This window comes from Lissotriton helveticus, chromosome 11 (assembly GCF_964261635.1).
Source record: "Lissotriton helveticus chromosome 11, aLisHel1.1, whole genome shotgun sequence".
Lineage (NCBI taxonomy): Eukaryota > Metazoa > Chordata > Amphibia > Caudata > Salamandridae > Lissotriton > Lissotriton helveticus.
Window position 1 is genome coordinate 1,146,387,463 of NC_136072.1, and position 26,596 is coordinate 1,146,414,058.

At 47.8% G+C, this 26,596-nt stretch overlaps 1 protein-coding gene across 1 annotated transcript in view; it reads right to left on the reverse strand.

The window, feature by feature from the left end:
• DGCR8 (DGCR8 microprocessor complex subunit) overlaps positions 1-26,596 on the reverse strand; it is a 256,117-nt gene that overhangs the window by 65,317 nt on the left and 164,204 nt on the right. Inside the window, exons 10-13 of the mRNA XM_078667925.1 lie at positions 19,111-19,193; positions 8,547-8,647; positions 7,969-8,075; positions 7,745-7,872 (exon numbers count right to left, since the gene is read on the reverse strand). Coding sequence (XP_078524051.1) covers positions 7,745-7,872; positions 7,969-8,075; positions 8,547-8,647; positions 19,111-19,193 — 419 coding nt within the window. The remainder of the gene's footprint in view (positions 1-7,744; positions 7,873-7,968; positions 8,076-8,546; positions 8,648-19,110; positions 19,194-26,596) is intronic.

Consider the following 26,596-nt stretch of genomic DNA (forward strand, 5'->3'; position numbering starts at 1 on the left):
TTTCTGGGTCAATGTAGATCTTCTTTTGTAGAGGTTCAGGATGGAAAAGTTCTTCTCCTTGCGGAACCTTTGCGGGCGCCGATTTTTTCAGTTCCGGGCGTGGTTGCTGCTGGTCTTTATCCTTAGGAGTTGTTACTGTGTCATTTGGCGTAGATCTCGGCACCGAAGGTGTTGTTTTCGGAGTCGTAGGCTGTTTCGAGGACGGGAATCGAGCTGACAGTCGATATGATTGTTGTTAATATCGAAAGTAGTCAGGTGAAGTTTGAATACGTTTTTACGCGTCGAAGTACTTGAAAAGTAGATTTTGAACCGGAGCGGAAAAATTTCATCCGAACCCAGTGGCGGAAAAAAACAATCTAAGGATGGAGCCGATGACCATGCGCACTATCGTCCAAGGGAGGAGTCGCCTATCTCGTGACTACAAAAGACTTCTTCCAAGACGACAACAACATGCAATAATCAGAGGCCAAAACCAGGTGGCGATCTAATGCAAAGTGTAGAATCTGCAGCTCATATGCCTTGAACAATGTTTCTACATTTTGCCTAACAAAGGGGGTTTCTGTGTCCACCACAGCTGGAGTTAACATATGTGAGGAACGGAACCAAACACAGACACGCAGATTAACACATACTTAGTAACACACAGAAAGCACAGACACTCGCACATATCAAAACACTCACAGAAACAAGTATAGAAGACACACAAACACCATACATACCCAAGCACCAAAGATACACAGGCACACAATGGTACGCAATATATTTATATATATAATAAACACAAGTATGCAAGAACACTTACAAGCACCTATACGGATTCACAAGCACGCAAAAAAGACTCAGGCACACACAAACACAAACAAAACGGCACCAAAACGCAGGTCAACACACACACACACATGCTACCACATTCACAGTATAGGCATATAAATATTCCCCGCGTTTCTCTTTAGCACCAGGACGCACAGCACCCACCACCACCTGCGCCACCACGCCCACCTCCACGTCCCCCACCTCCACGTCGCCCTCACTCTCGCCGTCCGTCCGTCCCCCTCACTCTCGCCGTCCGTCCGTCCCCCTCACTCTCGCCGTCCGTCCGTCCCCCTCACTCTCGCCGTCCGTCCGTCCGTCCCCCTCACTCTCGCCGTCCGTCCGTCCGTCCCCCTCACTCTCGCCGTCCGTCCGTCCCCCTCACTCTCGCCGTCCGTCCGTCCCCCTCACTCTCGCCGTCCGTCCGTCCCCCTCACTCTCGCCGTCCGTCCGTCCCCCTCACTCTCGCCGTCCGTCCGTCCCCCTCACTCTCGCCGTCCGTCCGTCCCCCTCACTCTCGCCGTCCGTCCGTCCCCCTCACTCTCGCCGTCCGTCCGTCCCCCTCACTCTCGCCGTCCGTCCCCCTCACTCTCGCCGTCCGTCCCCCTCACTCTCGCCGTCCGTCCGTCCCCCTCACTCTCGCCGTCCGTCCGTCCCCCTCACTCTCGCCGTCCGTCCGTCCCCCTCACTCTCGCCGTCCGTCCGTCCCCCTCACTCTCGCCGTCCGTCCGTCCCCCTCACTCTCGCCGTCCGTCCGTCCCCCTCACTCTCGCCGTCCGTCCGTCCCCCTCACTCTCGCCGTCCGTCGCCCTCACTCTCGCCGTCCGTCGCCCTCACTCTCGCTGTCCGTCGCCCTCACTCTCGCTGTCCGTCGCCCTCACTCTCGCTGTCCGTCGCCCTCACTCTCGCTGTCCGTCGCCCTCACTCTCGCTGTCCGTCGCCCTCACTCTCGCTGTCCGTCGCCCTCACTCTCGCTGTCCGTCGCCCTCACTCTCGCTGTCCGTCGCCCTCACTCTCGCTGTCCGTCGCCCTCACTCTCGCTGTCCGTCGCCCTCACTCTCGCTGTCCGTCGCCCTCACTCTCGCTGTCCGTCGCCCTCACTCTCGCTGTCCGTCGCCCTCACTCTCGCTGTCCGTCGCCCTCACTCTCGCTGTCCGTCGCCCTCACTCTCGCTGTCCGTCGCCCTCACTCTCGCTGTCCGTCGCCCTCACTCTCGCTGTCCGTCGCCCTCACTCTCGCTGTCCGTCGCCCTCACTCTCGCTGTCCGTCGCCCTCACTCTCGCAGTAAATGTAAATTTCGGAATTTGTAAAGCGCACAGCTACCTCCACCGGAGGTGTCCCGGCGCTGTCCGTATACCGCTTAGGAACCCTTCCTGACTTTCCTGGGAAATGTCCACTCCTGGGCACCCCCCAGGTGCAGCCAGGCATCCCAGCGCTTTTGGGGCCGTTGTGGAGACTAAGCAAGCTATTGCCCAGAGTTGCAGCGTGGGACCCATGATCAGAACAGGCACTGAGGCGAGAATATCCAGTCAGGGGAATTAATTTAATGAGCCGGAGACCCGCAGAGGCGGGAATCGAACCCTGGTCCCTGGCCAGAGCTCTGCATCAAGGTCTGCCTGCTCTAACCATTGAGCCACACTTCTCCACCGTCCGTCCGTCGCCCTCACTCACTCGGTCCGTCGCCCTCACTCACTCGGTCCGTCGCCCTCACTCACTCGGTCCGTCGCCCTCACTCACTGTCGCCCTCACTCACTGTCGCCCTCACTCACTGTCGCCCTCACTCACTGTCGCCCTCACTCACTCTGTCTGTCGCCCTCCCTCTATCGCACTCACTCTATCGCATCATCCAACATCACTATGCGCTACACTGAACGCCACAGCATCACTTGTCGCCACCACAGCATCAATCTGTGCAACCATTCAACAACTGGTTCAAATATGTTATCTCAATGTTTCAAGCTTTATTACAAATGTCACAAAAAGATGTTATTATTTCACTTCTTTTCTTGGATTTTTGTCACAATAAAATACACTGAACATAATCTTCACAAAAGTTATTCACAAATGTTTAAGCTATTGCCATTACAAATTACAATAGCTTTTATTTAAGTATTAATTATTTTTAAAAAAATAAAGCCAGTTATTTGTAATATCAATACATCTAAGTCACGTAAATACAATACATATTGCATTACAAATGCTATAGGTGTCACATTTGCGAAAGTTAAAACTATTGGCATTGTCAATGACAAAGCTATTAATTTCGCTATTTTCAGAACCAACACAAATACAAAATGTGTTATTTACAATTTCAATAGCTCAAACTTTCCTAATGCGAGACCTATTGCATTGCAAATGCTTGTTGGCAAATATTTTAAGCACTTTCTCCATGTTTAGCATCCGTTCACCACGGCTTGAATCCTGGTCTTTGACCTCCGAGATTCTTTGTTCCATTTCAGTTATACGGCCATCTTATTTTTCCAACTTGTGTTTTTTGAGTCCATCCTGGCGCTCATGATGTCCATTTTGGATTGAAGGGAATGGAGGCTAAGATCTGTCCCCCCTACCGAGAGACAGGACACCACGCACAGCACCTACACCCAGGGTACCTGATCCCTTGCAGCAAATAAAGCCTGTGAGAGTCTAATCCAGATTCCCACTGCACCAAAACCGAGCAGCCATTGAGACGTCAGACACTTCCATAGTGGCCCAGTTGTTCTGATTTCTGCACCCTCAACCAGCAAGACCTTTAATGCACAGAGCCCATCAGACTTCTCTACTTTGTACCAGACCGGGTACCAGAGGATCAACTGTTTTATTGCACCCAGGACCCTGGTCACCTTAGTTCGCATTGGGAGCTCACAGACTTGTCCCCAAGATCCCCTCTGGAGCCTGTTTTTATCCCCCTCCTTTCCACCGTTAAACACCCAAAGCTACCAACCCGACCAGCACCTCTACACCCATATGCCCCAGGGCAGGTAACGAGTAACTGCTGATGGTACTATGGACCTTGGCCCCATACATCCCCAAGTCCTGAAGGAGAACCCTCCCCAAAAATGACCGTAAATAACTATGAAACACATGCCTCTTTTCCCCCTTCATAGGAAAGAATTGCTGCATAAAGACAAATTTAAGTGAACATTTTATAGTTACCTGTATAAATCGATATTTTAAAAAGTACTTACCTGATAACGAAGTTCTTGGTATCAAAATTTATATAAAAATTACTTATTTTTAAAAATTGGTCTCGGATTTATTCTTGAGTGCCCGTCTCATTTGTTGCCTCAGAGTAAAACAAATGCTTAGCACTACCCTCTGATAAGCCTAAACGTCTCACCAACACTACTACATATTTTGACTCTGTTAAAAAATAAAGGTAGCCTGGACACTCACAGTGTACCTTATTTTGGTCCACTATTTAGAGACCGCTTCATACAACCTAGCTTTTGGAACTTTAACTATGCATGAGGCCTTCATTTCAACAAGGGGCATAACTGTTGTAACAGAGGCAACTGTCTGCCTGAAAAAGAGGCAGTGTATGCAGGAATGCCAGCACCATGGCTTGGCTGTGATAGGCCTTGCTGGTAACTATGGAGAACGGCCGCCAGAAAGGGCTAGAGGTGGGACGTAACAGTGTTTACAGTGAACAGCAAACTGTAGATGTATTTATTGATTGAGTTTTATATAGCGCTGGCTAGACCCGGAGGTATCAGATCGCTTTATATTAGGAAGTAACATGGTTTCAGAACATGGTTACAAAGTTACATCAGTTACTGGAGCGTAGTTACAGGAATTACACGGGTACAAACTTATAGCATAAACATGAGGAAATAAATAGGCAAGGGGAGAGAAGAATAGGGGAGAGAGGGAAAGAATAGGGGAGGTAGAGGATAATAACGGAGGGAGGGGGAGGGTAAAGGAGGCCCAAATGGGAGACGAGGAAAAACAGTGTCTGTCGTCCGGCTGGGTAGGTGACGGCCGAGGGGTGAACCAGAGCCCAACTCCTCTATAGCTGTGTGGGAAAGCTCCACTGGTCATCGGCCAGAGGTTGCTCGGGCACCGCAGTACATACAGAAAGTTTATAGTTTCCGCCTAGGGGGGCATACACAAAAATGTTCCATCGAGCGCGCCGGTCACAGTGTACGGTACTGTGCTCCCAGCGGTAATGGAGTAAAAACCCAGGCCTCCGCTGTGTGAGACTCCCTTGTTGCTGTGGACTCTCTCAGAGGGGTCTCAGACTCCAGGACATAAATGCTGGATCCCTCCCCCACAAGAGGAGAAGGAGTGCTTTGGAAAGGGGCCCACTCATGGTGGCCGTTATTTGAAAATTGGTGTGTCATATTAATGAATACAAAGCAGGGGTGCATCGTCCATCGCAGCGTGGTAATCGCAGGCGTCCAAGAAGTGGGTCGATAGACACATTTTGGAGCAGTCGAGGGGCCGCCATTTTGAGGACAGAGCGGAGGACAAGATGCCTGCGGTAGCAACAGGGCACAGCAATCAAAGCAATCAGGGCCTCATCATTTTAAAGATTCCAAGGCAGAGGAAAGTCAGCCATCGCAGTGTGGTGATTGTAGGGACATATAATGGTGCGTGAAGGCAAGACATCTGAATGGCAATTAAAAGTATCAGGTTGTAGAGAAGGGCTATAGTGGCTTGGATGTGAGCAAGACACTGTTTCCTGCCTGATTTCTTCATCAGCTGATTGTCTAGGTAGGGGAACACAAGTGCCACCCCTTCGGAGCTGTACGACTGGGGCTGTGGTGACAATGAATGACAACACTTTGAACTTGACCATTTACCACGAAACATAGGTAGCAGCAATGAGCAGGATGTATGGGTATGCAGAAGTGGGTGTCTTTCACATCGGGTGTTGTCAAGAAGTTGCCTTGCTTCTGCAGCGGGATGAAACCCTACAGGGTAACCACATGTAAAGTTCTGAGCGGATGTACCCGTTAAGGGACAAGAGGTCTAGTCTGGGCCTTAGTGACCCATTCTTTTTGGGATTAGAGAGAATACTACCTTGCCGTGATGTTGCAATAGAACTGGTTCCATAGCCCCTTTGAGAAGGAGCATCTGAACCAACCCTTGAAGAAGGCGCTGTGTTCAGGGCCGAGGGTGTGTCGGGGGGAGGAGGGAGGGAAGGAAGGAAGAGGGTGAATGCTTGGAGGGGTTGAGGTGAGCTCTAGGCAGAAGTCGTGCGCTTACGATGGAGACAATCCAGTGGCCAGAGGTGATCTCTTCCCAACGAGGAAGGAACCCTTGAGGTCAGGAGGGGGAGCACCTCCTTTAGCCTGGGAGTATACGTACTGTGTGTACTATTAGTGATTCCGGAGGAACGGGCCACAGATGTGGGAGTAAGGGGCGGTCATTTGGTAAGGATTTAGAATCGATCCTAGGCGTACTCATCCTTGCATTTACTCGATCTTTAAAGGAGGCAGAGACGGTCTTGATCATCCCCTTAAGAATAGGGAGGAACTGAAGGGTGTGTTGGGTCTTGGATAATGCTTTAAGAGTTGATCAGACTAGTCTAGTTTGGGGCAAGCGATGAGATGATCATTTTTAGTATGATGACAGGAATCTTACTGGATAACTTTCAAGATGATCTAGAATTTTCTCTAGCCTTAATGAGCCCTTTCTCTGTATATTGTCTGAAACTGCTCCACTCCATATTTTGTTTTGAGGAGTACAGAGATTTTCCATCCTAATGTACAGGAAGAAGGAGTTTAATCTTTCACAATTTGTCATGTACGAATTTGGAAAACTCCGCAGCCCTGCCTTTTGCATTTTTTACATCTAGGTCCTAAAGGGATTTAGTAGGTTTCACAATGTAAACATTAATTTAGGATGGTTTGTTGCATGGTCCAAATGAGATATGAAACAAGGGGCTGTTGACTCAAAAATGCAAGTTTTTATTTTAATCTGCACAGTGGCCTCTGATTCAAATAGCCATATAGGTTTCATTTTTGAGAGTTTACCTTTTAACACATTTGAGCCCATTAATTTTTTCCTACCTTTATTCTAAAGAGATGAATTTGCCCATAATCAGCTTCATAGTAGAATGATAAAACCTGAAGAAATGTATGATTTGGAAATGTATAATAAGGTGATGGTCTGATCAAGTCACAGGTTTTGGGCTTCTGTCCACAGAGCACATTATTTCATCATAAAAGGAAATCTAGCACAGATGTATCACATGCAGGTTACGGTTACATAGAAAGGTGCAGAGTTGACAGGAGCCCGTATGGTCACCACAGTGAACTTAAAATCAATTAGCAATGCTATTGGATGCCAACATTATTTTACTATATTCAGTTCATCAACTACTGCGCTATGAATACACTGGTACACCAGTTGGCAGATTAGTGTTTTGTGGGGGCTGCAGTTCTACTTCAGACCTTGGAATGCAAGTTAACTTACAACTGTTAATTGTCATATTTGGATGTATTCTGCCTGTGTATGACTCCTACTGCTGTACCTGTTCTAGCCTCACTCGAGGCCCTTGTTCAAGCAGCCTGATAGAACTATATGAATGACAGAGGATTCATGGAGTCATGTCTCAGGAGGCAAAACCCCATGCAGCTATACTCAGCCAACCATACCCTAAACCAACCACAAACCAACGCAACCATTAAAAAGATTAAAAGCAAGAGAACCTTAGCACCAAAAAGCCATTTCTTTTCCATCCTGTACAGAGATACCCATGTAATTAGCCTTTCAAAAAATCTATTTAAATTGGATAGTGCCAAAGCTTGATGCAAAGGTGTCTTTGAAAGACAAATGGAAGTTTGCTGTTTGTTTTGCTAACAAAAAAACTGTAATGAAATTCTTTGCCTGAAATATAACACGAAATAGCTAGCATCTGTTTATGCCAGACAGCCTATCCAAAAACTTAGCAAGATGTTGAACAAAAGCCCAAAAGTGGTTATTTTACCTGTTTAACCAGCTTGCTGTCCTCCGTGCTATACATACGCAGAAGGGATCCCCAGTTTTTGACATGGGGGTGCAGCAGCTGCAGAATTTTCTGGGAGGCCAACTGTTTCCCCACACGTTTGTTTTTGCCTAGATCAAAGAAAGCAGTAAGAAGTTTATCACATGTCATGAAAGCTGAACAAACTCACCACTGTCACAATGAGAAGGAGCAGCCACACTACTTACACCAGCCACGCACAGTGTGCTTGCCACAAGTCATGACATATTCACTCTTCTGGTTTTTGCCAGGTATCACTTCAAACTTGGTGGATGTATCAGCCATTCCATGATTTCTAGGGATAAAAGTATCTGTTTTACACATCCTGGTTTGCAGATTAACTTTTCCAAGGTAGTCAGGTTTACTTCGTGTAGTGCATGGCGTAACAGTTTTGATAACACACAAAGCCTCTGAGGCGTTAAACCTTTAAAAGTGAATAGATTACATTTACCAATGAGCTTTCAACAGTATTACAAATGGGAGCTTTATTTAAGACCAAGACTCCTGTCACCTTGGGTGATTAGCGAATGATTTGGACATGGAATTAGAAGGTCCGACTGAGTAATGATCGAGAGAGATTTGTGCGTAACACAGACCACCATTAAGTGTATGGGATATTGAATTGTACTGAAAACTACACCAAATTCAAGTCATTATATCAAAGGAAGGTCATTAACTCATATCATGGGGACAGATTTGTAAAAACTCTCACTTCAAAAATTCAGTTAGCTAATAGTTTTAGTACTGATCACACATGGACACTCACCTTTTAAGGCACTCATGGAGAATCTGATATGGAGACAAAAGTCCAGCTTTGTTGGTCAGCTCATATACACGAGAGTCCTCAATGCTGATATGGTTAAAATACTAAAGATGAAAAAAAAGCTATTAGGACCCTGTATAAACAATACTGTGCTCTTAATGAGGAGGAAAGCAGCAACGAATAATAGGAAAGAACTTCGTGGGGAAAAATGCCATGCATACATAAGTTACTTGCACCGGGTCAGAAGTCTACATGTTGAGATCTTTTTTCATCAAGGGTAACAAAAAACTTGAATGCAGACATTTTGTGAACTAGAGGGATCATTTCATCAGCAATAACTCACTTCAATATATGAATGGGTTATGTTATGTTCATTCAGAAATCAGCTCTTTTAAATGTCAATTCTGCTTAAAAGGGTCTTTTACCCCTAAAAGTACAGTAGAACCGATTTCAGGTCTCCAAAGCAAGATCTCTACAAAGGATTACGAGTCAGCACACTTCTAAACAGTCAGAGCATACCTATTTCTAGCAGCCTCAATGAAGTTGCTCGGTAAATCTGCATGTTGATTCACAAGATCTGGCACTATCCCCTCTACTTCTGTTAAGGTGAGTGGTGAGGGGGTGTGAGTTTGGCATCTACGGAGGGTGGGGGCTAATTAGCTTGACAACGTCCAATATTCAGAGAGGGCTGGAGAGAACGCAGACCTAAATATAGTTAAAGGCCTCAATCGTCTGAGACTCCGGGTATTAAACCATATCATGAATTGAAAATAACTAGTCAATTGATTCAGAAAAGAAATCAGGGTTGACCTATATATCAGAAGCCATAATGGATCCAGAAATAAAAATCCATGTGTGGCTTACAATTTCCAGCCCCTATATATAAATGTAGGAGTTTGCCAAGTCACCAATTTAGAAGAGCCTGTAAGAAAGTGGCTCTATATATACACTGGACCAAAGTAAGGTACAGTGTGTATAGAGTCTCGAGTCTCCAGAGGTATAACAGACGTTAAAGTCAGATATGACCTTACTCTCTAAAGTGGTAGCTTGGTCGAGCAGTAAGACAGCATCAGAGGACAGTGTAAAGCATTTGTTCTACACACTCAGTCAGCAAAAGCTTTCACACACTCAAGAACTGAACTCTAGGCCAATTGTTTTACATCAAAAAATATATTTGTTTTATTTTAAAACCAACAGGTATCAAATGATACTTTTCTCAAAAGTGACTTCAGGTAGTTACTTTGCAGAAAGGCAATAAACTTTGTAAGCACAATAGTTACAGGGGGTGCTATAAGCAACAATTCTAAACACAATTTAGCATTGAGCTCAATGGGTTTTTCTGCATAAATGCAGTGGATTACTTTATAGATTACTTTTGTAACTCCAGGACTGGATCCTAGATTCAGTCCCGGGACCTACGCTGAAAACCGTTTAGTAAAAGCATTTTGGTTATTGTAGTGATTTTTAAAGAATAATTGTATTTTAAAAGTTCACACTTAGAAACTTTTCAGTGAAAATCCAGCAATGTTATCCTATGGGAGGAAATTCAGGTCACAGGTAAAGTACGTTCTCGTTACTTTTGTAATCTAGTACTGGGATCTCTACTTAAGACAGGCAAGTAATTAAGTTTCAGTAGTTGGTACGATTTTTAAGGAATATTTGTAGTTCGCAAAAATAGACACTTATAAGAAATTTTACAGAAAAGCAGTCAATGGTTTTCAATGAAAGAAAATTCAGGTTCCTGGTAAGTACAGTTATAATTACTTTAGCGGTTCAGTACTGGACTGAAAGGTACAGTACTGGCTTCTCCCCTGATCACAGGTGAGTAATTCGAAATTTGTTATTCGGCTGATTTTAGGTGAATATTTTAAAGTTTCAAAACTTAACACTTCGAAGATTTTTCGGGTCAAACCAGTCAATGTTATCCTATGCAAGGAAAGTGAGTTATCGGTTTTCAGGTGAGTACTCGACTGGTGAAGTTAAGGTTCTGGGCATAGACCCAGGGTTCTCCCAGAGTCAGAAAGGTACAGTAGTTTCACCCTCAGCGGCACAGGGGCAGCCAGGTGCAGAGAGAGTAGGCCCAATGCAATCCAATGGAGGGTAGGGGGCCTTCGGTTGATGGCTGCAAGCAAGCAGGCTATGCGGCTGTGTGAGCTGAGCTCCTTACTCAGGGCAAGTGGGGAAGTAGAATAGGGTAGTAGTTGCATTTCCAGCTGCACTCTGGCGGCAGGGTGCTTTTGAGCCGTTGGGCGCTCAATGTTATCCAATGGTAAAGTTAAATGGTGAACAAAGGCTGCAGACTCGGGGACGGAGATTCTTCAGGTGTGACCACCACTTCGAGAGGTAGGTTGGGATCTTGGAGAAGAGGTAGGTATCCCAGAGGAAGGCACAAGGGGCTGCAGGGTGCCAGGTGCAGGGGTGTCTTTTGGTGTCGGGAAATCTTACCCTCAGCTGGTTGCGGTTGGAGGGGCCCCTGGTTCTGAGGCTGTAGGCGTCGTCGAGGAGGGTCTTTGGGCACTGGACTTCGGGTCCTAGTCGTCGGCTGGACGTCCTCATGGTCTTGGATCACTCGGGCTTGGGCAAGGCTCCTCTGGTGCAGAGTGGGCTTTATTCGCGGTTCCTGGCTGGCACCAGGGGTATTGCTGTTAGAGCAGAGAATCCGCTCATGGGAGTCCCAGTCTTTTAGAGGGTCAAGGCAGGCAGGTCCTCCGGGTTTTCCAAGGTTGCTGTCCGCAGGAGTCGCCGGGATTTAGCAGGAGCAGGTTCCAGGATCAACTGGCCGGTAGGGCTGGGGCCAAGTCAGTTGGTGTCGTCCTGTTAGCAGCTGCACGGCGGGTCTTTTTCTTCTTGATCTTCTTGTTTTCTTACCAGGATCTCAGGAAGGAAGGTTCAGGGCGCCCCTAAATACTAAATTTAGGGGCGTTACAGGTAGGGCAATGGCAGGGACCAATAGGCCCCTGTCCTGGGGTGGGTACACTCCCTAGTCTGCTCCTCTCCTGTGGGAGGGGGGCAGAAGCCTAGCTGTGATAGGGCAGGGCTCCCCATCTCCAAGATGTCCGGAGCCCGGGGTTGTGCTTCACCTCGCCTCTCCCACCTGAGGGATGGGGTTGGCACAGGCTGGCACACCGCCCTTCCTGACGTAGGGTTTCCCGCCAGTCTTCCCACCAGAGTGGGGGTCAGAACTGGTGGGAGCCAGTTGCTGAGTACAGCAAGTGGTCTGGAGAAGCTCACAAAGATGGCATGCCTTTGAAGCTTCCCCCTGCCTATCCTGGGGGAGGAGACCTAGCACCTCGCCCAGGATGTGCATTGTTGCAGGCACATGAGAGCGGGAGGCTCTCCACCCAGCGGTCCAGCATCATTTCTGCTGTGTGGCAGCCTAGGCAGCCTCTCAGACCAGACGTGGATTGTAGGTTAGGTTTTCAGGGGGCACCTCTAAGATGCCCTTCGGTGCATTTTACATTAAATCCCACACTGGCATCAGTGCGGGTTTAATGTGCTGAGAAGTTTGATATCAAACTTCTCAGTTTTCAGTGAAGCCATCAGGGTGCTGTGGAGTTCGTAATGACAACCTCCCAGCACCATATACTCTTAATGGCAGCACTGCACACAGTGCCCAGGAATTGCCCTGGGTACTGTACGGGCACAGGGCTCATGCACCTGAACCCACACCACTAGCAAAGGGCACCCAGCTAGAGGGTTGACTGATGGATGTTAGGGCAGTGAGCTTGTGGGCATGGCACACAGGGATGTGTGCCATGTCGACTCTTTGTTCAGTTCTGCACCTAGACACTCAGTCTGCAAGGCAGTATCGAATAGTTTCTTACCTGTCGGTGTAGTTTTGCAGCTTGAAGATCTTTCTGGATTCACTATGCTGTGCATATTCCACAATCTGGTGGTTGGGTCCGGAATCGTAGTCTTTTTTCTCTCTTTTTTTTTTTTTTGTCGTAGCCCAGGTGGGCGTCGACGTCCCACCATTTGGTGTACCTTCGGTGACGTCGGCGTGCTTCCGGCGGAAGCTACCACCCTTGGGCGCCATCTTCGGATTCTTTTTTCTGTCTCTTTTCCTTTTTTGTCTTTGTAGTGAATCCATGGCTATGTTTGTTAATCGTTTTTTCAATGTTAGTCTTTCCACGTATCTTGTAATTGTTCCAACTTGCTTTCTTTTCCATGTTTTTCCACCCTCTTTTCCAGCCTCATCTTTCTGGCGGAGGCGGGTGGGTTCGCTAGTGAATCCAGAAAGATCTTCAAGCTGCAAAACTACACCGACAGGTAAGAAACTATTCGTTTTGCAGCGTGAATCTTTCTGGATTCACTATGCTGTGCATAGATTTTGTAGCGGTTTTCGTTACTTTTGTGGCGGTTGGGTGGAAGATGAGCGTTGGTTGTTAAAAATATGTTGAAGCACTTTTTGTCCTACTTGTGCTTCCTTGTTCATCTGTACATCCACGCAGTAGTGCTTCGTGAAAGTGTGCACTGAAGCCCATGTTGCCGCCAGGCATATGTCCTGAATCGGTGTGTTGGCCAGAAAGGCAATTGTTGCTCCTTTCTTCCTGGTAGAGTGGGCTTGTGCCCCTCCTGTTAGCTCCTGGCCAGCTTGTTTGTGGCAGAATTGTATTGTCTGTGCGATCCATCGCGCTATGGTGTTTTTAGTAACTGGTTTGCCCATGTAACTGTTAGCGAAGGACACGAAGAACTTTCGTCTTCCTGTGTTCCTTCGTTCATTCAATGTAGTGCATCACAGCCCTTCTTGCGTCTAGGGTGTGGAGCGACCTCTCAGCCCTTGTAATGGGGTTTTGGAAGAAGCTAGGGATCTGAATACTCGGATTCATGTGCAACCTTGACAGCACCTTTGGCATGAAGTGTGGGTCAGTTCTCATCAGGACCCTGTCACTGTGTATCTGGATGTAGGGTTCCTGCAGTGTGAGTGCCTGTAGTTCGCTCACCCTTCGTAGTGAGGTGATTGCCACCAGGAAGGCAGTCTTCATTGTCAACATTTGCAGTGATGCTTTGTGGATGGGTTCGAAAGGTGCTTTCATGAGCTCCGTCAGTACTACATTTAGGTTCCAGGCCGGTGGCGGCATTCTCTTTGGCGGCGCTATTCTTTTAGCCCCTTCCAGGAATCTTTTCACGACTTGAGATGTGAAGAAGCTTCTCCCTTTTCTCCTCTTGTGTATGCCACAATCGCTGCTAGGTGCACTCTCAGTGAGGATGAGCTTAGCTTTGCCTTAATTAGGTGTGTGAGGTACCTTAGCACCGTGAACTCCTTGGTCAGTCTCCTTTGGAGCTGTTTCTTGCAACACCATTGAGTGAATCTTTTCCATTTTTCCCCATAGCACTTGCGTGTGCTGGGCCTTCTTGCCTCTCGCAGCACCCGCAGGGCACTCTCTGGTAGTTTTAGGTGTGCAAATTCTAAGTCCTCAGGAGCCAGGCTGAGAGGTTGAGGCTCTCTGGCTCTGGGTGTAGAATTCCTCCGTTTTCCATGGAGAGTAGGTCTCTTCTTTTTGAGAACTTGTGGGGGGGCCCCTGCGCCATCTCCATTATCTGAGAATACCACGTCTGTCTGGCCCATTGTGGTGCCACAAGGATGAGCGTCATGTTGCTCTTCATGCATTTGTTGAGAACCCTGGGGATCAGTGGTATCGGGGGGAAAAGCGTAGTCAAATGTTTTTGACCAGCTTATCCATAGGGCATTCCCCTGGGACCGTGCCTCTGGTTGCCTGGATGCAAAGAATTGGCATTTTGCATTCCGGTGTGTTGCAAATAGGTCTATTGTTGGGGTGCCCCACTTCCTGAATAGCCTCTCGGTTTCCTGACTGTTGAGTTCCCACTCGTGGGATGCTAAAGTCTGCCTGCTGAGCCAATCCGCTTCTACATTGTCCTTCCCTGGCAGGTGTATGGCTAGCAGGTCTATTTTTAGTGGTATGGCCCATTTCCAGATCTCCTGTGCCAAGTTTGACAGCGGGAACGATTGAGTTCCCCCCTGTTTGTTTATGTAAAACATCGTTGTGGTGTTGTCTGTTTGTATTAGCACCTTTTGGTTGTGTAGGTGTTTCTGAAAGGCCTTGAGGGCTAGCAACACAGTTTTCAGTTCCAGGTAGTTGATGTGCCTGACTGCATCTGTAGGGCTCCACAGACCCCTCACTCCGAGCCTGTTCATGTGTGCGCCCCACCCCTTCTGGGATGCGTCTGTGGTGATGGTCACTGTTGGGTCCGGTGGTGTTAGCGGTTTCCCTTCTGTTATTCTCTCCTTGGTCCACCACCTTATCTCTTCCTGCACCCTGTGCGTTACAACCACTAGATCCTCCCAACTTCCTGTGGCTTGTGACCATTGTTGTTGTAGCCACTCTTGGAGTGGTCTCATTTGTAGGCGTACATTGGGGACCAGGTGAATGCATGATGCCATCATTCCCAAGATCCTGCTCACAGTCCTCACTGTCAGAGATCGCCCCTTCTGGTAGTGACGTTTCTCCCTCAGTAGGCTGAGCGTTCTCTTTTCGCTCTGTAAGACTCTGCATTGTATGGTGTCAATCTGGGCTCCCAGGAAGATCTTCACTTGCTCTGGTTCCATCGAGCTTTTGCCCCAGTGTATGGAGAAACCCAGGTTTGCTAGCGTTCTTGTCACCTGTTCTGCCTGCTCTTTGCATGTCCTGTAGCAGTTTGCCTTCACCAGCCAGTCGTCGAGGTAGGGGTACATGTGTATCCCCTTTCTCCTTAGGTGTGCGGCCACTGCCGCGAGGCATTTGGTGAACACCCTTGGTGCGGACTTTAGGCCGAAAGCTAGGGTCGTGAATTGGTAGTGATCCTTGTTTACAGTGAACCTTAGCATGTGCTTGTGCTGCCTGTTCATGGGGATGTGCAGGTATGCATCCTTGAGGTCTATGGTGGACAAGAAGTCCCCTGCTTTTATCTGAGGAATTACCTCTTGTAGGGACGTCATTTTGAATTTTTGGGTTTTGACGTATTTGTTTAGGAACCGTAGGTCCAGGATGGGTCTTAGGCTTTCGTTCACCTTTGGCACTAGGAAGTAGTTTGAGTACACTCCCATGTTCCGTTCTTTGAAGGGGACCCTTTCTATGGCCGCTTTGAGGAGGAGTTCTTGGGCTTCCTCTTGCAGTAGTTGCAGCTCTATTCCTGAGTGCTGTCTTTTCTTTGGTTTTCTGTTTGGTGGCCTTTTTTCCAACTCTATGCAGTACCCGAACTGCATAATATTGAGTATCCACTTGTCTGTTGTTATTTTTCTCCACTCTTGGAGAAAAAATCTCAATCTTCCTCCTACTGGCATTGCATGTTCCTTTGGGTCTTGTCCGTGTAGCCCTCTCCTCTTTGTTTTTCCGTGCTCTTCCCCCGGAGGGTGTGGGTGGTGGAGCACCTTCTCTCGTGTGAAGTCACTTAGAGGGGGGCGGTTCTCCGCCTCTCCTTCTCTGGCCCCGTCCATTTCCTCTCGACCGAAAGAACTGGCCTCTGCCTTGGTAGTTCCAGTTTTGCCCCTGCTGGCCCTGGTGGCCTTGGCTGTCACTCTGTTGCCCCTGGTGGAAACTCTGGTGAGAATCTCCTCGCTGGCTTCTACCTCTGCCGTTCGGCCTCCGTGAAGGAGTGCCCCTTCTCATCCCTCTGAACTGCAGGGCTCCCATGGACCTTGCCGTCTCGTTGTCCTTCTTCAGTTGGGTGAGCTTATCATCAACTGGGGCTCCGAACAATGTTTCACCGCTGAAGGGTGTGTTCAGGATGTTGTTCTGGACCTCAGCCTTGAATCCTGAGATCCTGAGCCATGCTTGCCTTCTTTCTGTGATGCCTATAGCCATCAGTCTGCTGGATGTTTCTGCCCCATCCAAGGCTGTCTTCAGGCATGAGTTGGCGATGCTCTTCCCTTCCTCCACCAGGTGTGCTGCTCTCTCACGATATTGTTCCGGGAGGTGCTTGAGCAACTGTCCCATCTTATCCCAGTGCTGGTATTGGTGCCTATTCAGGAGGGCGTTGGAATTCGCCATCCGCCAGTGCATTGCAGCGTTCCTCTCAATCTTCCTGCCAGTTAGATCCATCCTCCTGCTTTCTTTGTCAGGTGGTGGTCCGGACGTTGTTGGGAAGTTTGCCCTTTTTCTGGCCGTTGCAGCGATGATAGAATCTGCTGTGACGGATCCCTTGATGTAAGCTGGGTCTTCGGAGGAGAATTTGTATTTCTTCTCGGTCCTCGGCGTTACAGATCTGCATGTAGCCGGGTCCTTGAAGGCCTCCTTTCCCTGGTCTGTGATACTCTTGAGCATGGGCAGGAACTGGCTCCTTGTCTGTATGGGGAGCAATGTCTCGAGCAGGAAGTCTGCTTTTGGCTTCTCCTCTTCCAGCTTAATCCCATAAGCTGTTGCCGCCTTTCTTACCACCTCATTGTATGCCCCAATGTCATCCGGTGGCGAAGGCCTCGAGGGGTATGTTTCCACCGCCTCCTCTGGGTTTTCGGCCTCGATGTCCTGCCATTCCTGGTCTTGGGCCGTCGAGGAACCTGAACCGTAGCTTGACTGCTGTTCCCCGTAATCCCCCTCTGTGTAGTAGAGGTCCTCCTCCTCTTCGTGCTCCGAAGGTTCCGGAGTTTTCGGCGGCTCTTCGACTTCGAACTCCTCGAGCTCCTGTACCTCAGCGACGGTCGGTGCCGGCTTCGGGGGGGATCTTGTAACTTTTCATTTTTTCGTCGAAGTCCTTCTTTTTCTGAAGGATGTTCTCCATTTCGGCCTCGAGCGTTTCGGCCGCTCTTTTCGGCGTCGTCGTCGAAGCTTTCTTCGGCTCTTTTTCTTTCGACGTCGAAGTCGAAGGCCCTTTTTCGGGGGCTTGCTTCGATGACCTTTGCTTCTCGCTGGTCTTCTGCCTCCGGGAGTCCTTCTCGGAGGATCCGCTGGGCTCTTTTTCGGAGGATGCAGCTTCGGTCGTCGATTTGCTCGGCGCCGGTGCTCCTTTCGAGGCTCTGTGCTCTGACTTTCGAGAGTCAGCCTCAGGTTTGAGGCCCTGTGGGAGTTTTCGGGGTCGTAGACTCTCCTACCTTATCAGGCGTATTCTTATCGGTCTCAGCGACCGTGAAGTCATCTGGTCCTTCGGCGATGTTGTCCTCATCGTCGGTGGAGAGGCCAAGTTCAGAAAGCGTCGGGGCTTGGCCTTTGCCCTGCATCGTGTGGTGAGCCGTCCTCTGTCCTTCTCGAATTCGGAGTGTCTTCGGCTTGAAGACGGAGCAGGCGTTGCAGTCTCTGCTCTCGTGGTCGATTGGCAGGCAGAGGTTGCAGACTGGGTGCTGGTCCTTCTGTGCGAACTTGTGGTGGCAGTTCTTGCAGAATTTAAACGGCGTCTTGTACATCCCTGCGCTCAGGGGGCCCCCTGTGTGCGCATTCCTTCAAGGACGTCGAAGATTTCGAAGTTCTCTCCTTTCTTAGTCGTCTCCTCTCTAAAGGTTCTCTTCTGTCGATGTTCTCAGGTCTTCACCTGTGAATATTTGCTGTATTTTCTTCTTTCCTCCTCCACAACGTCTGGAGCTTCACGCGACGATCCAGACCCAACGGCGGAAAAAAGAATCTGAAGATGGCGCCCAAGGGTGGTAGCTTTCGCCGGAAGCACGCCGACGTCACCGAAGGTACACCAAATGGTGGGACGTCGACGCCCACCTGGGCTACGACAAAAAAAAAAAAAAAAAAAAAAAAAAGAGAAAAAAAAGACTACGATTCCGGACCCAACCACCAGATTGCGGAATATGCACAGCATAGTGAATCCAGAAAGATTCACGCTGCAAAAGTGAGCGTCAGAGCACAGGGCCCCTATGGGTGGCACAACAAGTGCTGCAGCCCTTAGGGGTCTTCTCTGGTCACCATGCCCTGGGTACCATTTACTAGGGGCTGACAGGTGGCCAGAGATGACAATTGGGTTTTAGTTTCAACACAGTTTTAGGGAAGGAACACAGGCCCTGGGCACCTGGTTGGCAGGCGCCCAGGGCACAGTCAAAGCACATCAGCAATTCAGCAAAAAGTGGGGGAATGCCAATGCAAGAAAGATGGCACTTTCTCACAGGGCTCAGTAGCAGGATCGCTATAGATTCATTCATCTTCTCTGCTCCCTACTGCCAGCAAAGCAGCCTCTAGAGAGCAAGCATGCCAATCTGTAGGGAAGCGCTCATGTAGTGTAACATAGATTCTACAAGATACTGTGTGCTCATATTTGGAATAGGTTTTGTTTCCTCCGCTAGGGAATAAAATGCACAAGCCTTACTCATCCATGGATTAGATATGACCTAGTATGAAAGGAAATTTCAGGGAAATTTGAGGACTCATTGCTTCCACGTTTAACATTTGATAATTTTATTTTACCTTAATTTTCCACAGCATTTACCAATGGTACAACACAACCAAAAATGTATTTAAGGTGTGATTAACATAGCGCAAAAAATACAAAAAGAAAACAATGATAATTTTAAGTGCCCAAAGTCGTGTTAACATTTTTCAAGAAATTAATTACAAAAACTAAATATGCATGGTTATGCCAGGAAGCACAAATTAACATCCCCAACCCCATAAAAACATATATATTTATATATACAAACCCCAAGCTCGTTACGGTCTCTGGGACGATCGTCAGCGGTCTGTTTGATGAAGTCTGGAATAAGTATTTCCAGCGTTGCTCGTGCTTTAAAATAATTTGTACAGGAAATGAAGTTCATATTGGAGGGAAAAAACAATCAATTAACTTCCTCAACTTAAGAGGGTTTATTGCAGTTACACAAATTGATAATACAAATACATTTTACATGAATTGAAAGAAACTTAATGCATTATATATAGTCAAGAAACCTGTATTGACAATCAAAATGCCTGCCAAATGCTGGGAACTATAAAAAAAGGGAGAAGCAAGGTCTTCAATGTGCAATTATTCATAGGTTCGGAAAAGCTTTGCTGTCAAATGATCGATTGAAATTTATGAAATGTAATTTAAACTGTTACCTTCACAGCAAATGATGTAAAACATCTTCAAAAACAGACTAAGGAAGTTAAATTAAGAATATATTCAACTTAATAGTGCTAGAAAACAAATATTAAATCAAGCAATGGGCACTCGCGCATTGAAGAACTGAGCCGTGTAGACAGTACAGGCTTAAACGTCACTCTTACATACAAATTTTAGATTTCAAATGCTGTTCTCAACTAAACCAACAAATCTGAACTAAAACAAAGTTCAATAGGAACTGCCCAGAATGAATCAATGACGTTTTGCCACAGTGGCTGTTCTTTGCAAAGTTGTGAAAAAATACACAGGCAGCCTAAGGAGTCAGGGTTGAGAAAATTGCTCAGAAGAAATAATGTGGGTAGGAAGCAGCTAAGCTTGACAGTAATAGTTATAGCAGCATCCATATGTACCTCAGAACAACAAACAGCATTTGGGAAAGATTTGGCAGGTGAGGTCAATGGGGGGAAGAATAACTTGACAGACAAGTAGCTTTCTCTGCAAAGAGGAGTTGTAGCAGAGTGGGATATCAAGGACAGCTGCTCCTAAAATGCATAGCCAGAGTGGGATGGCATTGAGGCAATACTTATTTTGGGGCATTTGACTGTGTGCCATATACATGGATGAATGGAGATTTAGCAAATGTGAAATGCAGAAAAGTTTAAGCCACGTTTTTCAATACTATGTTCAACCAAGATGTTGAACTGACCGCCTGAAGTGATGGTAAACTGTTCAAACAGGTTTTAAGTCAACTTCACTTTAATATTTTATACTTCAATTATTCTGACCAATAAAATAGTTCATTGGCAATACATGCATCAGATTCTTTTGTCTTTTAATAAAATATCGGGATCTCCGTAATTACTGTATAAAATCAATCAGTTAAGGAAGAAAATGCTTTGCTATTTACAATCATGTCTTTTTAACAACTGTAATACCAATCCTTCACCACAAACTGCCTTTTGGTATACAGAAAGATGGCAGTCACTGATCATGCAGGTTAAATCAAACCTCTATTAGAGACAGATGAGGTGGCAAAAGACTGGGAATACTAGTCAGCGATGTTGTAGGAAGCTGGCTCTTTATAGAATATATCAAAATGAGATATATTGTATAGAGTATGTTCTTCGATTTAAATTATTTTCAGTTCAATTTTTAGAAGCTGCAATGTTATCCAATGGGAGGAAAAGTCAATGCGGCATTCATGAATGGTACAGCGACTATGGAACCAATCCCCAGGAGTTAAGGTGAGGGGTGGGAGCACAAGCAGAACACCACCAGAGGCACTAGGGCGGCTGGGTGCAGAAGTGTCAAACAGCGCCAGGTGCCCAATGTTACTCTATGGGGATCGGTCTTCGCATTAAGGGGCTGCAGGCTCGTACTAGGAGACCAGTCGGTGGAACAGACAGGGGTGCTTAGGCCTCACAATGATCGGGACACCTTTGGTCCTCTTCTCCATGGTCCAGGGGCAACAGGTTCAGAGGTAGGTGTCGGGTTTTCTAACCAGCAGCAGTCGCGGGTGAGGGGGGACTGCGTGCAGAGGCTGAGACAACACCAGAGAATTTACTGGGGGGCGAACTCACGGTGAACTGTCTTTGGAGGGCCACGATGAGACTGGTGGCAAACTTAAACTCTGGCTTGGTGCGACAGGTCCAGTGGTGTCTTCAGGCGTCTGGTTTCTACAGTCACAAAGTCCTTCGAGGGGGTCTTTGGAGGCCTGCAGGAATGCAGGCATGCAGGTCAGCTACTTCTTGAGAAGTCTAGCTTCCTGGGTGAAGTTCTGGCAGATTGCCAGGGCTTTGGGGACTCTGCACCAAAGTGTGACTTGTCCTGCAGCTGTGATTGGTGAGGTCAGCCAGCAGGGTTGGCTCCAAGTCTGTTGCTGGATCTTCAGTTTCTGTAGGATGCAAGTCTCCTCATCCTTCGTCTTTCAGGTCAGCAGGATTGGATTTTCTGATGCCAGGAACGCACCTAAATACTAAATTTATGGGTGTTAGGAGAGTGCAGAGTAGTAGCCAATGGGCTACGTACCCAGGGGGTCACTATGCCCCATGTATGACCACTTCCTGTGGGAAGTGGGCATAATCCTGTCCCAGAGTTCTTAAGTGTGCCAACACAAAGCTGGCAACTTCTGAAAAGTCATACCTGTGAGAAAGTGCCCTCTTTCTGAATGGTTGCCCCCACCTTTTGCTGAACTGCTGATGTGCTTTGACGGAGTGTGCCCTGGGCCGATGCTAATCAGGTACCCAAGGCATATGTTCTTTCCCTAAAACTGCATTGAAGCCTAAACCCAATTGGCATCTCTGGCCACAGGTCAGCCCCTGGTAAATGGTACCACAGGTACCCAGGGCACTGTGACCAGAGAAAGCGTCTAAGGGCGGCAGCACTTATTGTGCCACCCTTAGAGGTCCTGTACCTTCACACTCACACTGACTTGCAGGCTGCTGGTTTTGGTGCAGAACAAAGTGAAGAGTCAACATGACACACACCCCGTTGTGCCATGCCTACAACCCACTGCCCTGGAATAGATCAGTCACCCCTCTAGCTGGGTGCACTATACCAGTGGTGAGGGTACAGGTGCATGAGCCCTGTACCCCTACAGTGTCAAAGTCCATTCTTAGACATTGTAGGCTAACTAAACTGAGGGTCAGTTCGTTCACGGTGAAGGGGGATACTGTTGCCACTGCACATAGTTGTAGTGTTTTTATCCTGTGTTTTTATCATGGTAGCAAAAGCTAAACGTAAGTTTTTTTTCTGCCATTTTGACTCGCCGTGCTGCTGATTCCTTTTGACCTCAGCTCCCTTCTGGGTGCGTCTCCGGTCCACCGCGGCTTTTCGTGCCGTTTTTGCGGAGAGACATAACCCCTCCCCTAAAGGCCATACTCCCTTCCGGTTCAGGGGGTTAGCGGGCTAGTGGTTTTCCTTCCCTACTTAACCTGCCGGCACGCCAAAGGCAAGCCCGTCTGCGCCCGTCCGCGCTGAGTGCCAGAAATGCTGCCCGACTCAGACATACAAGCCATGATTTAAAAAGATTAAATCAATCTCCACCAAATATAAATGAAAGCTGCACTCATATCCTGGGTAAAGGCTTAAACACAATTGGGCATATGAAAGGCAATAATTGTGGTTTTAAAGTAAACCACAGCCTTCCCACAGAAAATATGCATTGGAGTAATGGGCCGCTTAGGAGCAATAATCCCAAGAACAAACAAATACCCGAGGCGCACTTTTAAATATCAGATCAGTGCACAAACAAACTAGACCTCTCCGAGCTAATCGATGCTCAGGGCCTAGATCTGTTCTTTGTTACTGAAAACGGGGCTGATCAGGCTTCAGGGCCAGACTTTTGCTCGGTGGTACCTCTAGGCTATTCAGTCTTCAGACATGACAGGAAGCACAAACAGGGTGACGGTCTTGCTGTCATAGCAAGACACTTACACAGGGGCATTTGAGGCTATTCCCTCGACAAACTGAGAGCTATTGTAATTTATTTTTAAAATTGCCAATTATATCCTTTTAAAGGAATACTAATCTATCGTCCCCCAGGGAAAAAAAAATGTGTTCCTTGCCTCTTTTAATACACTGTTGGAAACCTGTGAGCTAGAAAATAACTTTACTATACTTGGGGATTTTAATTATCATCTTGAAGTAGATACAGATGTTAATACCATTACGCTTATCGATACTATGACACTTGCTGGACTAAATCAAAGGCCCCACTCATCAGGTCGGCCATACGCTGGATGGGATTTGCTCTAACCATAAAGCACTTGGGGTTAAGAAAATTCAACCACAGTGCTAGACTGATCATAGTGCCATCATATTTGAGCTTGAGAACCCAGTCAAGGTCCAGCCCAGCCAACCTAATAAATCAACAGGATTATATCGAAACTGGAAACAGGTTGACAGCAACCAGCTTATCAATCAGCTTATCGATCAGCTTATCCAAACATCGACAAAGGGTCCACAAGAATTAGCCTCTGCTCATTTCAATGAATGGCTCACGAAGACGGCCAATGCATTAACTCCCCTTAAAAAGTCTAAAAGTTATAGGAATACTCCTTTCGCTCCCTGGTTCACCGACACTCTTAGACAAAAAAAACAATAGTGTCGAAGACCGGAGCGTTGCTGGAGAAGCAATTATAGTGAACAAGAATTGGAGGAAATACAAACTACTAATAGCGGGCTATAAAAAATTGTTAGCATCGGAAAAAGCTACTTACTTCTCAAAAGGAAATTAAGGAGGCTCAAAACTCCTCCAAAGAACTTTTGAGTGGTGACCACTGTCTATGCCCCCAGTTAGAGAAAGGAGTAACCACTCGCCGGCTTTTTGCAACCATCTAGCCCAGCATTTTCAAAATAAAGTTGAGCACATTTTTACCACCTTTGATAATGGGGTACACCCAAATCTAGGTAAGGACAATACATCAACGGTATTATGTCCTAACGACCCAATTTTTGCGGAATTTAGAGAAGTAACAGTAGCGGAGATAACAACCTAATCTCTAAAATAAGATCAGGTTCCCCTTACGATCCGCTGCCACCATTGATATTTAAAAAAAGCCCTGGCGGTACTTGGGTTGAGGTTAAGTTCCATTTTTTACTCTATGTTTACAGAAGGTACTTTTCCTTTGATTTGGAAGAGCCTCAATTCTGCCCCTTTTTAAAAACAAGCATTTGCAATGCAATACGTCTCGCATTAGGAAAGTTTGAGCTATTGGTATTGTAAATCACAAATCTTTTTTTTATGTTTTTGGTTTTGAAAATAGCTAAATTAATAGCTTTGTCATTTACAATGCCAATAGTTTTAACTTTCGCAACTGTGACACCTATAGCATTTGTAATGCAATATGTGTTGTATTTACGTGACTTCGATGTATTGATATTACAAATAACAATGGCTTAATAATTCATACTTAAATGAAAGTTATTGTAATTTATAATGGCAATAGCTTAAACTTTTGTAAATAACTTTCCAAAAACCTGGTGAAAGCAAAAAATCTGGGTGGATTACAAGGATGGAACCCATTTGCATTATGACGTAGTAACAGTTGTTCCTTAGTTTTGTCCTATATACTGTCTAGGTGGTGGTGAAGTTAGCACATCAACATGAATTTGACACTGATTCGACATTGACTGCACTAAACCTCAAGAACTACGGCTTTTAAAAAGTTGTAAGAGTAGAATAGCACAAAGAGTGATAAAGTTGTGAGACCTTATCCAGGGCAGTGAATAAGTGTGCACTTGAAATACCAAGGACCCACTGAATTCAGAAAAGAAATGGTGGTGGTGGTGGGTGTGGTGGATGTGGCGGTGGATGTGGCGGTGGATGTGGCGGTGGATGTGGCGGTGGATGTGTGGCGGTGGATGTGGTGGTGATGGTGGATGTGGTGGTGATGGTGGATGTGGTGGTGATGGTGGATGTGGTGGTGATGGTGGATGTGGTGGTGATGGTGGATGTGGTGGTGATGGTGGATGTGGTGGTGATGGTGGATGTGGTGGTGATGGTGGATGTGGTGGTGATGGTGGATGTTGTGGTGGTGGATGTGGTGGTGGTGGATGTGGTGGTGGTGGATGTGGTGGTGGATGTGGTGGTGGATGCGGTGGTGGATGCGGTGGTGGATGCGGTGGTGGATGCGGTGGTGGATGCGGTGGTGGATGCGGTGGTGGATGCGGTGGTGGATGCGGTGGTGGATGCGGTGGTGGATGCGGTGGTGGATGCGGTGGTGGATGCGGTGGTGGATGCGGTGGATGTGTTGGTCGTGGATGCGGTGGTGGATGCGGTGGTGGATGCGGTGGTGGATGCGGTGGTGGATGTGGTGGTGGATGTGGTGGTGGATGCGGTGGTGGATGCGGTGGTGGATGCGGTGGTGGATGCGGTGGTGGATGCGGTGGTGGATGTGGTGGTGGTGCATGTGGTGGTGGTGCATGTGGTGGTGGTGCATGTGGTGGATGTGGATGTGGCGGTGGATGTGGTGGTGGTGGTGGTGGTGGATATGGTGGTGGATGTGATGGTGGTGATGTGATGGTGGTAGATGTGATGGTGGTGGATGTGATGGTGGTGGATGTGATGGTGGTGGATGTGATGGTGGTGGATGTGATGGTGGTGGATGTGGTGGTGGATGTGGTGGTGGATGTGGTGGTGGATGTGGTGGTGGATGTGGTGGTGGATGTGGTGGTGGATGTGGTGGTGGATGTGGTGGTGGATGTGGTGGTGGATGTGGTGGTGGATGTCATGGTGGATGTGGAGGTGATGGTGGAGGTGATGGTGGAGGTGGTGGTGATGGTGGATGTGGTGGTGGATGCGGTGGTGGATGCGGTTGTGGTGGATACGGTGGATGTGGTTGTGGTGGATGCGGTGGATGTGGTGATGGTGGATGCGGTGCTGGTGGTGGATGTGGTGATGGTGGATGCGGTGCTGGTGGTGGATGGAGTGGTGGTGGCTGTAGTGGTGGTGGGTGTGGTGGTGGGTGTGGTGGTGGATGCGGTGGTGGATGCGGTGGTGGATGCGGTGGTGGATGTGGTGATGCGGTGGATGTGGTGGTGGTGCATGTGGTGGTGATGGTGGTGGTGGGTGTGGTGGTGGATGTGGTGATGGTGGATGTGGATGTGGTGGATGTGGTGGTGGTGGATGTGGTGGTGGTGGTGGTGGATGTGGCGGTGGATGTCATGGTGGATGTGGAGGTGATGGTGGATGTGGAGGTGATGGTGGAGGTGATGGTGGATGTGGTGGTGATGGTGGATGTGGTGGTGGATGCGGTGGTGGATGCGGTGGATGTCGTGGTGGTGGATGCGGTGGATGTGGTGATGGTGGATGCGGTGGTGATGGTGGATGCGGTGGTGATGGTGGATGCGGTGGTGATGGTGGATGCGGTGGTGGTGGAGGATGCGGTGGTGGTGGTGGAGGTGGTGGATGGGGTGGTGGTGGATGTGATGGTGGTGGATGTGATGGTGGTGGATGTCATGGTGGATGTGGAGGTGATGGTGGAGGTGATGGTGGATGTGATGGTGGATGTGGTGGTGATGGTGGATGTGGTGGATGTAGTGGTGGTGGATGTGGTGGATGTAGTGGTGGTGGATGTGGTGGA